Source organism: Panulirus ornatus, chromosome 36 (assembly GCF_036320965.1).
Source record: "Panulirus ornatus isolate Po-2019 chromosome 36, ASM3632096v1, whole genome shotgun sequence".
Lineage (NCBI taxonomy): Eukaryota > Metazoa > Arthropoda > Malacostraca > Decapoda > Palinuridae > Panulirus > Panulirus ornatus.
The window spans coordinates 14110637-14125526 of record NC_092259.1 but is presented as its reverse complement, the minus strand read 5'-3'; the positions used below and the strand labels follow the sequence as shown (position 1 = coordinate 14125526).

At 41.2% G+C, this 14890-nt stretch overlaps 1 protein-coding gene across 1 annotated transcript in view; it reads left to right on the top strand.

Moving 5' to 3' along the window:
* Nucleotides 1-14890, top strand: part of Parp1 (Poly-(ADP-ribose) polymerase) — a 497767-nt gene that overhangs the window by 377074 nt on the left and 105803 nt on the right. Inside the window, exons 6-7 of the mRNA XM_071683522.1 lie at nucleotides 63-252; nucleotides 12017-12099. Of these exons, the coding sequence (XP_071539623.1) occupies nucleotides 63-252; nucleotides 12017-12099 (273 nt within the window). The remainder of the gene's footprint in view (nucleotides 1-62; nucleotides 253-12016; nucleotides 12100-14890) is intronic.

The window sequence follows — 14890 nt, the reverse complement described above, 5'->3', positions numbered from 1 at the left end:
ATTCTTAGATTGTTTTCACAAATTCACTTGTTGCCATTATCAATGGTTTTTCTTTATTGTAGAAAACGTAAAGGAGAGGATGAACCTGATAGTGCACCCAAAAAAATGAAAACTGAGGATGAAGAGGCCATGCGCATGCAGAACAAGATTATGTTCAAGTATCGTGATGAGTTGTCCAAAATTCTTAAGAAAAAACAACTTAGCTGTATTTTGGAATACAATGATCAGCTCCTTCCTGAAGGAGAGAGTAAGGTAAGGTTTAGCCATTTGAGACATACTTTTCATGATAATTTTAGTAATTTGTGTGGAAAATTGAAAGAAATTTAGATATTTCAAGAAACCTCTTGGCCATTACTATTGATTTTACTGTGAAATCTTGCTAGTTTGACAAAAACTGGAGGAATAGGCTTTTGAATTGATCAGAAATGTCAGGTTATCAGAAAATTCTTTTCAAAATATACCACGACTGTATCTGCAAAATACTGAGGCATCTTTTACATGGGTTTCCCTCTGTCTCTCAGCCTGTGATTCAGACACCCTTCCTCCACGCATATCTATAGGAATGATAATTCTGAGAAGTTAGCTGGCACTCAACAGTGAAGGCATGGTTGACATGTTTCTTGTTAATTATTTAAAATTCATTCTTAAAAGTGAAAAGTCTAGTAGAAATTAGATGATTCCTTTACAGGGGGTTGGAACAACTTGCAGAATCACAGAACTTTAGAAAGCATCACAAATCTCAAAAGTTGAAAGGAAATTTGTTTAAAGTAGAAGTCAGAACCTTAACTGAAAATTATAAATGTAGCAATCAGTCAAATTTGACAGTGATAATTGATCAGAAAATAGTGGTGGGAAGCTCCATTTGATGCTAAGGAATCTTGGGACCAGAGGAGGCTTCATGGTCCTTGCATGGATAAATAGGGGACAAACCCGGTAACCTACAACAAATCAGATTGATAAAAGTAAATGGTAATGTGATGAAAAGCAGGCCAGGGTTGCAGAAAGAACTAATAAGTGCACATTTATTTAAGTCCAAAAACATGAGTACGTACACAAAAGCATGCTTAGTAATGAAAAAATGAGTAACACACCTATTTTCCATCATTAGAGAATGCAAGGGTGCACTCACTCAGAAACATCTGCACTAACTTGCCACTTGCACATAGCACAAGTATGAACAATAATCCTCTGACTAAGGAAACAGATGAACAAAAGATAATGCCACAAACAGAATCAAAAACGTAGAAAAACATAATATTACATACAGCATTATTTACAATGAATCCAGTATAATGCTGATAGTTTTAGTGGTTCATTTAGAAAAACCAAAATTATCATTGATACCAGTGCAAATGTTTGAATCAGTGAGGAGAGAAGATGAAATAAGAAATATGATTAGAGAGGTGTATTAGTAAGAGGAGTATGTACAAGAACAGATAAGGGTGTGCTGAGATGGTTTGGACATATGGAAAAGTAAGTAGGGAAAGGATGACTAAAAGTATATTTATGTTTGAAGTGGAAGGAACAAGGGAAAGGGAGAAACCAAGGAGGTGGAGGCATGGATTGAAAGATGCTATTGAGGCTCTTGGCCTGAACATTCAGAAGCTTGCAGGGTATGTAAGCCATTAAATGAATTAGAGCAGTGTGGTTTATAGGGGATGGCATGCTGTCAGTGGGTTGAATCATGGCATGTGAAGCAGTTTGGAGTGATCATGGAAAGGTGCGTGGGGCCTAATTGTGGAGAGGGGGCTCTTGTTTTAGTGTGTATACATAACAGCTAGATATTAGATGTAAGCAAATGGGGCCATTTCTTCGTCTGCTCCTGGCACTACCTTGATATTGTGATGAGTAGCAAGCATGTGAAGTGGCCTAGGGAAACCATAGAAAGGTCTGTAGTGCTTGGTTATGGATAGGGAACTGTGGTTTTGGTACATTACACATCACAACTTGAGAAAGGATGTAAGTGAATGCAGCCTTTCGTTGTTCCTGGCACTACCTTGCAAACATCGGAAATGTCGATCAAGGATTAAGTATGAAAAAGATAAGTGAATCACATTTATGGATCATGATAAAAGCATGTTATAGGGTATGGAGATGCCTTGTGGACAGTCAAATGAATATATGGTGTGGGAGGATAGCTTTTACAAAAAATGTAAGGCGTGTGTGTGAGTGGGTAGAGAGGAGAGTGAGTAGCTTCTGGTGAAGGTGTGTAGGGGTGTGTAATGTCACCTTGGGTGTTTTGATTTGTTTATGGATGGGGTTGTTGAGGGAGATAAATCCAAGGGTCTTGTAGTGAGGGGCTCTTTGCAATCTCTCGGGGATGAGATTAAGGGGGTCTGGGAAGTGTTAGTTGTGTTTGCTGATGACACAGCACTTGTGGCAGATTCAATTGAGAAACTGCAGATATTGGTTACTGAGTTTTGAAGAGTGTGTGACAGGAGGAAGTTAAAGTAAATGCAAATAAAAGCAATATTATTAGGTTTAGCAGGGTAGAGTGACATGTTAGCTTGAGAATGTGAGTTTGAATTAAGAAAATATGGAAGTGAAGTATTTTGGGTACCTGGAAGTGGATGTGGCAGCAAAGGAAATCATGCAGATGGAATGAGCAATAGGTGAGTAATGGGGTGAAGGTTTGGAAGCATTGAGGAATATGTGAATAGAAAAGTCATTGAATGGGAGGGCAAAGATGGGTATATTTATAGGTATGTTAGTAGATTCTGTGGGTCTATGGCCATGATTCTTCCACATTAGCTCCGGACCTCCCAAATCCCTGGGGATAGGGGAGAAAGAATACTTCCCATGTATTCCCTGCGTGTCGTAGAAGGCGACTAAAAGGGAAGGGAGCAGGGGGCTGGAAATCCTCCCCTCTCATTTTTTTTTTCTTTTTTTTAATTTTCCATAAGAAGGAACATAGAAGGGGGCCAGGTGAGGATATTCCCTCAAAGGCCCAGTCCTCTGTTCTTAGCGCTACCTTGCTATCGCGGGAAATGGCGAATAGTGTGAAAAAAAAAAATGTTAGTAGATTATGTTGTATGGATATGAGGCATGGGCTATGGATGAGGGTGGATGTGTTGGAAATGAAATGTTTTGAGACAGTATGTGGTGTTGATTGAATAAGTGATAAAATGGAAAGAGAAAAGGTGGTTGAATAAGTAATAAAATGGTAAGAGAGAATTATTGAAATAAGAAAAGTAGAGACCTGAGGGTGTTTTGAAATGGGTTAAACACATGTGGAGAATGAGTGATGAGTGGTTGACAAAGAGGATATATGTATGTCAGAATTGGAAGGAATTAGAATTGGGAGACCAAGTTGGAAATGGAAGGATGTAGTGAAAAAAATTTTTGTGCTTAGGGCCTGAACATTCAGGAAGATGGGATAGAGCAAAATGGAACTATGTGGCATACAAGGGGCAACATTCTCCCAGTGGATTGAACCAGGGCATGCAAAGAGGCCAGGGGAAACCAAAGAAAAGTCTCTGAAGCCTGATTCAGGACGGGACTTTGGTTTGAAGCCTGATTCGGGATGGGACTTTGGTTTCCATGCATTACACATGATAGCTAGAAAATGGTTATGAGTAGATGAGGCCTTTTGTTATCTATGTGAGTGGGAAAAAATAAACTAGTAGATGGTAAACATTGGTTACCCAGTCTGAATAGCAGTACTGCAAAATCAGATGTAGCATTCTTTTACCAACATGTAAATGAAATGATTGTAAGATTAAAGTCAAGTAAAAATGTTTAACATAAATAGATGCCATAGAATGCAAAACAGTGAATGCATATTAAAGGAAAAATTATTTTTATAATTTTTTATTTTGCTTTGTCGCTGTCTCCCGTGTTTGCGAGGTAGCGCAAGGACTCAGACGAAAGAAATGGCCCAACCCACCCCCATACACATGTATATACACACACGTCCACACACGCAAATATACATACCTATACATCTCAATGTTTTTTTTTTTTTTTTTTTTTTTTTATACTTTGTCGCTGTTTCCCGCGTTTGCGAGGTAGCGCAAGGAAACAGACGAAAGAAATTCCCCAACCCCCCCCATACACATGTACATACACACGTCCACACACACAAATATACATACCTACACAGCTTTCCATGGTTTACCCCGGACGCTTCACATGCCTTGATTCAATCCACTGACAGCACGTCAACCCCTGTATACCACATCGCTCCAATTCACTCTATTCCTTGCCCTCCTTTCACCCTCCTGCATGTTCAGGCCCCGATCACACAAAATCTTTTTCACTCCATCTTTCCACCTCCAATTTGGTCTCCCTCTTCTCCTCGTTCCCTCCACCTCCGACACATATATCCTCTTGGTCAATCTTTCCTCACTCATTCTCTCCATGTGCCCAAACCATTTTAAAACACCCTCTTCTGCTCTCTCAACCACGCTCTTTTTATTTCCACACATCTCTCTTACCCTTACGTTACTTACTCGATCAAACCACCTCACACCACACATTGTCCTCAAACATCTCATTTCCAGCACATCCATCCTCCTGCGCACAACTCTATCCATAGCCCACGCCTCGCAACCATACAACATTGTTGGAACTACTATTCCTTCAAACATACCCATTTTTGCTTTCCGGGATAATGTTCTCGACTTCCACACATTTTTCAAGGCTCCCAAAATTTTCGCCCCCTCCCCCACCCTATGATCCACTTCCGCTTCCATGGTTCCATCCGCTGACAGATCCACTCCCAGATATCTAAAACACTTCACTTCCTCCAGTTTTTCACCATTCAAACTCACCTCCCAATTGACTTGACCCTCAACCCTACTGTACCTAATAACCTTGCTCTTATTCACATTTACTCTTAACTTTCTTCTTCCACACACTTTACCAAACTCCGTCACCAGCTTCTGCAGTTTCTCACATGAATCCGCCACCAGCGCTGTATCATCAGCGAACAACAACTGACTCACTTCCCAAGCTCTCTCATCCCCAACAGACTTCATACTTGCCCCTCTTTCCAAGACTCTTGCATTTACCTCCCTAACAACCCCATCCATAAACAAATTAAACAACCATGGAGACATCACACACCCCTGCCGCAAACCTACATTCACTGAGAACCAATCACTTTCCTCTCTTCCTCCACGTACACATGCCTTACATCCTCGATAAAAACTTTTCACTGCTTCTAACAACTTGCCTCCCACACCATATATTCTTAATACCTTCCACAGAGCATCTCTATCAACTCTATCATATGCCTTCTCCAGATCCATAAATGCTACATACAAATCCATTTGCTTTTCTAAGTATTTCTCACATACATTCTTCAAAGCAAACACCTGATCCACACATCCTCTACCACTTCTGAAACCACACTGCTCTTCCCCAATCTGATGCTCTGTACATGCCTTCACCCTTTCAATCAATACCCTCCCATATAATTTACCAGGAATACTCAACAAACTTATACCTCTGTAATTTGAGCACTCACTCTTATCCCCTTTGCCTTTGTACAATGGCACTATGCACGCATTCCGCCAATCCTCAGGCACCTCACCATGAGTCATACATACATTAAATAACCTTACCAACCAGTCAACAATACAGTCACCCCCTTTTTTAATAAATTCCACTGCAATACCATCCAAACCTGCTGCCTTGCCGGCTTTCATCTTCCGCAAAGCTTTTACTACCTCTTCTCTGTTTACCAAATCATTTTCCCTAACCCTCTCACTTTGCACACCACCTCGACCCAACACCCTATATCTGCTACTCTGTCATCAGACACATTCAACAAACCTTTAAAATACTCATTCCATCTCCTTCTCACATCACCACTACTTGTTATCACCTCCCCATTTACGCCCTTCACTGAAGTTCCCATTTGCTCCCTTGTCTTACGCACCCTATTTACCTCCTTCCAGAACATCTTTTTATTCTCCCTAAAATTTACTGATAGTCTCTCACCCCAACTCTCATTTGCCCTTTTTTTCACCTCTTGCACCTTTCTCTTGACCTCCTGTCTCTTTCTTTTATACTTCTCCCACTCAATTGCATTTTTTCCCTGCAAAAATCGTCCAAATGCCTCTCTCTTCTCTTTCACTAATACTCTTACTTCTTCATCCCACCACTCACTACCCTTTCTAAACAGCCCACCTCCCACTCTTCTCATGCCACAAGCATCTTTTGCGCAATCCATCACTGATTCCCTAAATACATCCCATTCCTCCCCCACTCCCCTTACTTCCATTGTTCTCACCTTTTTCCATTCTGTACACAGACTCTCCTCTCAATGTACACATATATATACACACACAGACACATACATATATACCCATGCACACAATTCACACTGTCTGCCCTTATTCATTCCATTGCCACCTCGCCACACATGGAATACCATCCCCTTCCCCCCTCATGTGTGTGGGGTAGCGCTAGGAAAAGACAACAAAGGCCTCATTCGTTCGCACTCAGTCTCTAGCTGTCATGCAATAATGCCCGAAACCACAGCTCCCTTTCCACATCCAGGCCCCACACAGCTTTCCATGGTTTACCCCAGACACTTCACATGCCCTGATTCAATCCACTGACAGCACGTCAACCCCGGTATACCACATCAATCCAATTCACTCTATCCCTTGCCCGCCTTTCACCCTCCTGCATGTTCAGGCCCCGATCACACAAAATCTTTTTCACTCCATCTTTCCACCTCCAATTTGGTCTCCCACTTCTCCTCGTTCCCTCCACCTCCGACACATATATCCTCTTTGTCAATCTTTCCTCACTCATTCTCTCCATGTGCCCAAACCATTTTAAAACACCCTCTTCTGCTCTCTCAACCACGCTCTTTTTATTTCCACACATCTCTCTTACCCTTACATTACTTACTCGATCAAACCACCTCACACCACACATTGTCCTCAAACATCTCATTTCCAGCACATCCACCCTCCTGCGCACAACTCTACCCATAGCCCACGCTTCGCAACCATACAACATTGTTGGAACTACTATTCCTTCAAACATACCCATTTTTGCTTTCCGAGATAATGTTCTCGACTTCCACACATTTTTCAAGGCTCCCAAAATTTTCGCCCCCTCCCCCACCCTATGATCCACTTCCGCTTCCATGGTTCCATCCGCTGACAGATCCACTCCCAGATATCTAAAACACTTCACTTCCTCCAGTTTTTCACCATTCAAACTCACCTCCCAATTGACTTGACCCTCAACCCTACTGTACCTAATAACCTTGCTCTTATTCACATTTACTCTTAACTTTCTTCTTCCACACACTTTACCAAACTCCGTCACCAGCTTCTGCAGTTTCTCACATGAATCCGCCACCAGCGCTGTATCATCAGCGAACAACAACTGACTCACTTCCCAAGCTCTCTCATCCCCAACAGACTTCATACTTGCCCCTCTTTCCAAGACTCTTGCATTTACCTCCCTAACAACCCCATCCATAAACAAATTAAACAACCATGGAGACATCACACACCCCTGCCGCAAACCTACATTCACTGAGAACCAATCACTTTCCTCTCTTCCTCCACGTACACATGCCTTACATCCTCGATAAAAACTTTTCACTGCTTCTAACAACTTGCCTCCCACACCATATATTCTTAATACCTTCCACAGAGCATCTCTATCAACTCTATCATATGCCTTCTCCAGATCCATAAATGCTACATACAAATCCATTTGCTTTTCTAAGTATTTCTCACATACATTCTTCAAAGCAAACACCTGATCCACACATCCTCTACCACTTCTGAAACCACACTGCTCTTCCCCAATCTGATGCTCTGTACATGCCTTCACCCTTTCAATCAATACCCTCCCATATAATTTACCAGGAATACTCAACAAACTTATACCTCTGTAATTTGAGCACTCACTCTTATCCCCTTTGCCTTTGTACAATGGCACTATGCACGCATTCCGCCAATCCTCAGGCACCTCACCATGAGTCATACATACATTAAATAACCTTACCAACCAGTCAACAATACAGTCACCCCCTTTTTTAATAAATTCCACTGCAATACCATCCAAACCTGCTGCCTTGCCGGCTTTCATCTTCCGCAAAGCTTTTACTACCTCTTCTCTGTTTACCAAATCATTTTCCCTAACCCTCTCACTTTGCACACCACCTCGACCCAAACACCCTATATCTGCTACTCTGTCATCAGACACATTCAACAAACCTTTAAAATACTCATTCCATCTCCTTCTCACATCACCACTACTTGTTATCACCTCCCCATTTACGCCCTTCACTGAAGTTCCCATTTGCTCCCTTGTCTTACGCACCCTATTTACCTCCTTCCAGAACATCTTTTTATTCTCCCTAAAATTTACTGATAGTCTCTCACCCCAACTCTCATTTGCCCTTTTTTTCACCTCTTGCACCTTTCTCTTGACCTCCTGTCTCTTTCTTTTATACTTCTCCCACTCAATTGCATTTTTTCCCTGCAAAAATCGTCCAAATGCCTCTCTCTTCTCTTTCACTAATACTCTTACTTCTTCATCCCACCACTCACTACCCTTTCTAAACAGCCCACCTCCCACTCTTCTCATGCCACAAGCATCTTTTGCGCAATCCATCACTGATTCCCTAAATACATCCCATTCCTCCCCCACTCCCCTTACTTCCATTGTTCTCACCTTTTTCCATTCTGTACACAGACTCTCCTCTCAATGTACACATATATATACACACACAGACACATACATATATACCCATGCACACAATTCACACTGTCTGCCCTTATTCATTCCCATTGCCACCTCGCCACACATGGAATACCATCCCCTTCCCCCCTCATGTGTGTGGGGTAGCGCTAGGAAAAGACAACAAAGGCCTCATTCGTTCGCACTCAGTCTCTAGCTGTCATGCAATAATGCCCGAAACCACAGCTCCCTTTCCACATCCAGGCCCCACACAGCTTTCCATGGTTTACCCCAGACACTTCACATGCCCTGATTCAATCCACTGACAGCACGTCAACCCCGGTATACCACATCAATCCAATTCACTCTATCCCTTGCCCGCCTTTCACCCTCCTGCATGTTCAGGCCCCGATCACACAAAATCTTTTTCACTCCATCTTTCCACCTCCAATTTGGTCTCCCACTTCTCCTCGTTCCCTCCACCTCCGACACATATATCCTCTTTGTCAATCTTTCCTCACTCATTCTCTCCATGTGCCCAAACCATTTTAAAACACCCTCTTCTGCTCTCTCAACCACGCTCTTTTTATTTCCACACATCTCTCTTACCCTTACATTACTTACTCGATCAAACCACCTCACACCACACATTGTCCTCAAACATCTCATTTCCAGCACATCCACCCTCCTGCGCACAACTCTACCCATAGCCCACGCCTCGCAACCATACAACATTGTTGGAACCACTATTCCTTCAAACATACCCATTTTTGCTTTCCAAGATAATGTTCTCGACTTCCACACATTCTTCAAGGCTCCCAGGATTTTCGCCCCCTCCCCCACCCTATGATTCACTTCCGCTGCCAGATCCACTCCCAGATATCTAAAACACTTTACTTCCTCCAGTTTTTCTCCATTCAAACTTACCTCCCAATTGACTTGACCCTCAACCCTACTGTACCTAATAACCTTGCTCTTATTCACATTTACTCTTAACTTTCTTCTTTCACACACTTTACCAAACTCAGTCGCCAGCTTGTGCAGTTTCTCACATGAATCAGCCACCAGCGCTGTATCATCAGTGAACAACAACTGACACTTCCCAAGCTCTCTCATCCACAACAGACTTCATTCTTGCCCCTCTTTCCAAAACTCTTGCATTTACCTCCCTAACAACCCCATCCATAGACAAATTAAACAACCATGGAGACATCACACACCCCTGCCGCAAATCTACATTCACTGAGAACCAATCACTTTCCTCTCTTCCTACACATACACATGCCTTACATCCTCGATAAAAATTTTTCACTGCTTCTAACAACTTGCCACCCACACCATATATTCTTACTACCTTCCACAGAGCATCTCTATCAACTCTTATCATATGCCTTCTCCAGATCCATAAATGCTACATGCAAATCCATTTGCTTTTCTAAGTATTTCTCACATACATTCTTCAAAGCAAACACCTGATCCACACATCCTCTACCACTTCTGAAACCACACTGCTCTTCCCCAATCTGATGCTCTGTACATGCCTTCACCCTCTCAATCAATACCCTCCCATATAATTTCCCAGGAATACTCAACAAACTTATACCTCTGTAATTTGAGCACTCACTCTTATCCCCTTTGCCTTTGTACAATGGCACTATGCACGCATTCCGCCAATCCTCAGGCACCTCACCATGAGTCATACATACATTAAATAACCTTACCAACCAGTCAACAATACAGTCACCCCCTTTTTTGATAAATTCCACTGCAATACCATCCAAACCTGCTGCCTTGCCGGCTTTCATCTTCCGCAAAGCTTTTACTACCTCCTCTCTGTTTACCAAATCATTTTCCCCAACCCTCTCACTTTGCACACCACCTCGACCAAGACACCCTATATCTGCCACTCTGTCATCAAACACATTCAACAAACCTTCAAAATACTCACTCCATCTCCTTCTCACATTACCACTACTTGTTATCACCTCCCCATTAGCGCCCTTCACTGAAGTTCCCATTTGCTCCCTTGTCTTACGCACTTTATTTACCTCCTTCCAGAACATATGATTTACAAAAAAGCAGATATATAATGGAACAACTAGAAAAAAGATAAGGAATGCTGACAAAGAAATAGTGGAGTCACACAGGAGATAACAAGAGGAAGAAAGAAAAGAAGTGTCTCAAAGCTTGGATCATAATCAAAAAGTCATAGCTGGTTACATGAATAGAGAAGCAAAAAGTGGGATTAGACCATTGAGGAAAAGAGACAGTTATGTGAATAACCCCAAAAGAATATTTGATTGAATAACAGTATGGTATTTGATAATTTAATCAGTATCCACTCCCAGATATCTAAAACACTTTACTTCCTCCAGTTTTTCTCCATTCAAACCTACCTCCCAATTGACTTGACCCTCAACCCTGCTGTACCTAATAACCTTGCTCTTATTCACATTTACTCTCAACTTTCTTCTTTCACACACTTTACCAAACTCAGTCACCAGCTTCTGCAGTTTCTCACATGAATCAGCCACCAGCGCTGTATCATCAGCGAACAACAACTGACTCACTTCCCAAGCTCTCTCATCCACAACAGACTGCATACTTGCCCCTCTTTCCAAAACTCTTGCATTCACCTCCCTAACAATCCCATCCATAAACACCCTCTTCTGCTGTCTTAACTACACTCTTTACTCCTGTGATTATCCTGTTATTCCTTAGCCTGCTATCAGACCAAAAAATCTCAGGCTTATGAAGTTGATGGCACACATGTCTTGCATTTATCATGTGGATGTTATGAGATCACTATTTTATTAGATGTGAAGTATGAGGTGGGATAATGCTACTAACTGATCAGAAGGACACATCATTACTGTTAAGAACCATGAAACATACATTAAAGATGTTACCCCTATTAAAAATGCTAGAATGAATTATTTCATTAACTATAAAACTTTCCTCTTAATTTTGATATGACTGTACTTGGAGGAATGCAATCTAAACCTAAGGAAGAGTATCACAAAACTGAAGCCTTACTACTGAAACTTTGATTGATGATTGATTATACACTTGAATTTGGCTATCCATCCATTCCTTCAGTGAAATGAAGGAACATTTTAATCATGCTTCAGTCTCAAATCTTTTATGCTTTCTTGTTTTTTGAAAAGTGATAATCCTGCTCATTCCACTACTGTAATTTTTGTGCTGCTTGTGCTTCCTTGTTTTGCACACAGGAAAGCATCCTATTGCATATAGAGATGAATCTACAAGAGATTTCAGCATGATAAAGGTATATTCTTTAGTATGTAGAACTTTTTATCTGTGATTTTTAATTCAGAGTCTTTATTGGTTGCAGATGCTTGATGTTATTGTTGATGTAATGACTTTTGGTGCAATGGAACGTTGTGAAGTTTGTAAGAATGGACATTTCTCATACACGTAAGTAACAGTGCTGTAGTAATTTTTTGTAAGCAAAATTGCCTACCTCATGAAGTGTAGTACCTTTGATAATTTCATGCCGTTGCACTGTTCATTACATTTACTGCTTCAAAACTAGGGGGGTGTAGATGCAATACATTTTAAAGTTTGTAAGGAAGGAATGATTTTGTCATAGAAGCTCATTCTTTTTTAGATGCTTGTTAGGTTTTGCCAGTGCATTTTTTTTTTAAAGCATATGTTGGTTTTGCTTTGGTATTTTTTTTTTTAGACATATGTTACAATTAGAGAGATTTACGTTCATTTTGTCCTGTCACGTACCTTGTATGTATACCATGCCTTAACCATATACAAAAAAATTTTCCCCGACATATTTGCCATTTCCTGCTTTAGCAAGGGAGCATCAAGGACAGGGAACCGAGCCTTTGAGGGAAAAATCTTTACTTAGCTTTCTCTGTTCCTTCTTTTGGAAAAGTTAAAACTGGAGGGGAGGATTTCCAGCTCCCCACACGTGGAACCAATTTATCAACCAGTTCCTAAGGGGGGAATGAACAGCTGTTAGCTGGATTCTTTCTTCAGGACTTGTTTGTAGGCTCATGAGATTGATGGTTCACAATGCTTACCTCTTCGTGGTAGAGGCTGAGGTTTGTGTGTGTGTGTACATATAGATGTATAGGTCTTTTTGTGCATTCATATGCATGTGCCTTTGCTCATATGTAATTAATTAAGTACTTATGCAACCACAGTACCCATTTCATGGGGCTCTTGCAGCTTTTAGGCTACTCTTCACATGAGGGCAGAGTTAGGTTAGCTCCTTTTAGGACAGGAAGGTTCACTTTTCCTTTCCATCCCCTGAAAATGATAGTCTCATTGTAGGTAACTTCATGCCTCAGATCACTTCTTGTAAGTGGATCCTAGGAACCTTGCTTAAATGTGTACACACTTTTCATATACAGGAAGGATGCTTTCTTAGAAAACTGCTTGCTGATCACATTTGTGTATTATTACACAGTAAATAGGAGGTGATGTTTCATACTGTTACATAATTTTAGTATTTTAAAATCCTCACTGGATGAAAATTATGGCCCTGCTTCCCCATGGCTGTGGTGGCTGATCAGACAAAAGGCACATCATCCCAATCTGCCTTCTGTGCTGCTGCCAGTGTTAAAACACTGTATCGTAAAAACTTTTTTTCTCATAATCATGTACAATAAATATGCAACTAAAGACCACAGATGAATAAGTGATTTGCAGTCTTTGTTTGTTAGAAGTAGTTTAAAAGAAATTGATTTATGGATTAGACCATTATCCACATTTTAAAAAGATGACATTGCCCAGTAACAAAGATAATATTTATCCATCCTTTATTAAGAAAGCTTAAAACAGGTCCGAAAGAAAAAATTAATTATATATGGTACATAGTTTATTATAACAACCAGGGAGGTATACTATGAGTGCTATCTGCCAGGGTGTTGGAAGGGTTAGTGATAGCTGCATCATGAGCCAGCACTCCTCTGACCTGGGTAGCTGTATTTTCTTTCTGACTCACTCACACATGGACTGCTGACATTCTATCTGCAAACATACAATCCCTCCTTGCCATATACAACACTTAACTCACACGGCTCATTCTTTCGTGACTAGATTTTCCCACAGTGAGCACTATGTACTGTCTCTGCCATTTGGCAAAATGGTAGGAGCAATGGATAGAAGTAGTAGGTAGGAACGTTGAGGCTGGAGCATTAGGAAGAAACATTAGGTAGTAGTAGTAGGTACAAATATTAGGTAGTAGTCAGTAGGAGTAGGAAATAGGAACTTCTGCAAACATTTTGCTAGAGTTGCCCTCTGCCAGTTGCCTGTTAAGGATGAGGCACTAAAGGCTAAGAAGTGGCACTGGATTTCACTAATTATGGAAACGCTATTGCTGTGGCCACCCTTGTGAGGGAGTTCTGGATGGGAGCAGGTGTCATGGCTGTAGATAGATAGATATATAGATAGTTAATTACAAGAACAGTCCATTAACTTAAACATTAGCCCACTGAATTGAAAGATGACAGTCTTTTAGTTACTTGACTAATTTGATCATACCCATTGTTGTTCTTACAGGCAATTACCTCATTTCCCACACTCCATATTACACCCAGTACCTTTGATACCTCACCCACCCATTGATTCTCTACGTAGCGCATACTTTCATCCATTGCCATTTCCATTCCCAGGTATCTAAAACACCCCATTTATGCCAAGTTCATTCCAATCAAACTCACATTAACTCTGCACTGCTAAACCTCTTTATCTTCCTTTTATTTACATTAACTCTCAACAGCCTACATTCACATGCTCTTGTAAACTCAGACACCAGCTTCTGCAATTTCTCAGTCTAGTCTGCCACCAGATCAGTGTCATCTGCAAACAGGAGTTGACTCACCTCTTAGGTCTTCCAGCCCTATTTGACTGCAGCTGCACCCTTCTCTCCAGAACTCCTGCATTTGCCTCCATCACCACCCATCCACAGCAGATTAAACTGCCATGCTGATATCACACACCCTTGATGTAGACCTACCTTCACCTGGGACCATTCACATCCTCTCTCCCTACTTAGACGCTCATTACTTTCTAGATCGAAACTCATTACTGCTTTTAGTTGTTTTCCTCCCACTCTAAATATTCATAGCACCTACCACAAAGCATCTCCATCAGTGCTATCTTACATTTTCTCCAGATTCATAAATGCTACATCAGAACTACTTTTTCTCTATACATTTTTCAGTCAGAGTCTTCATAGAAAACAACT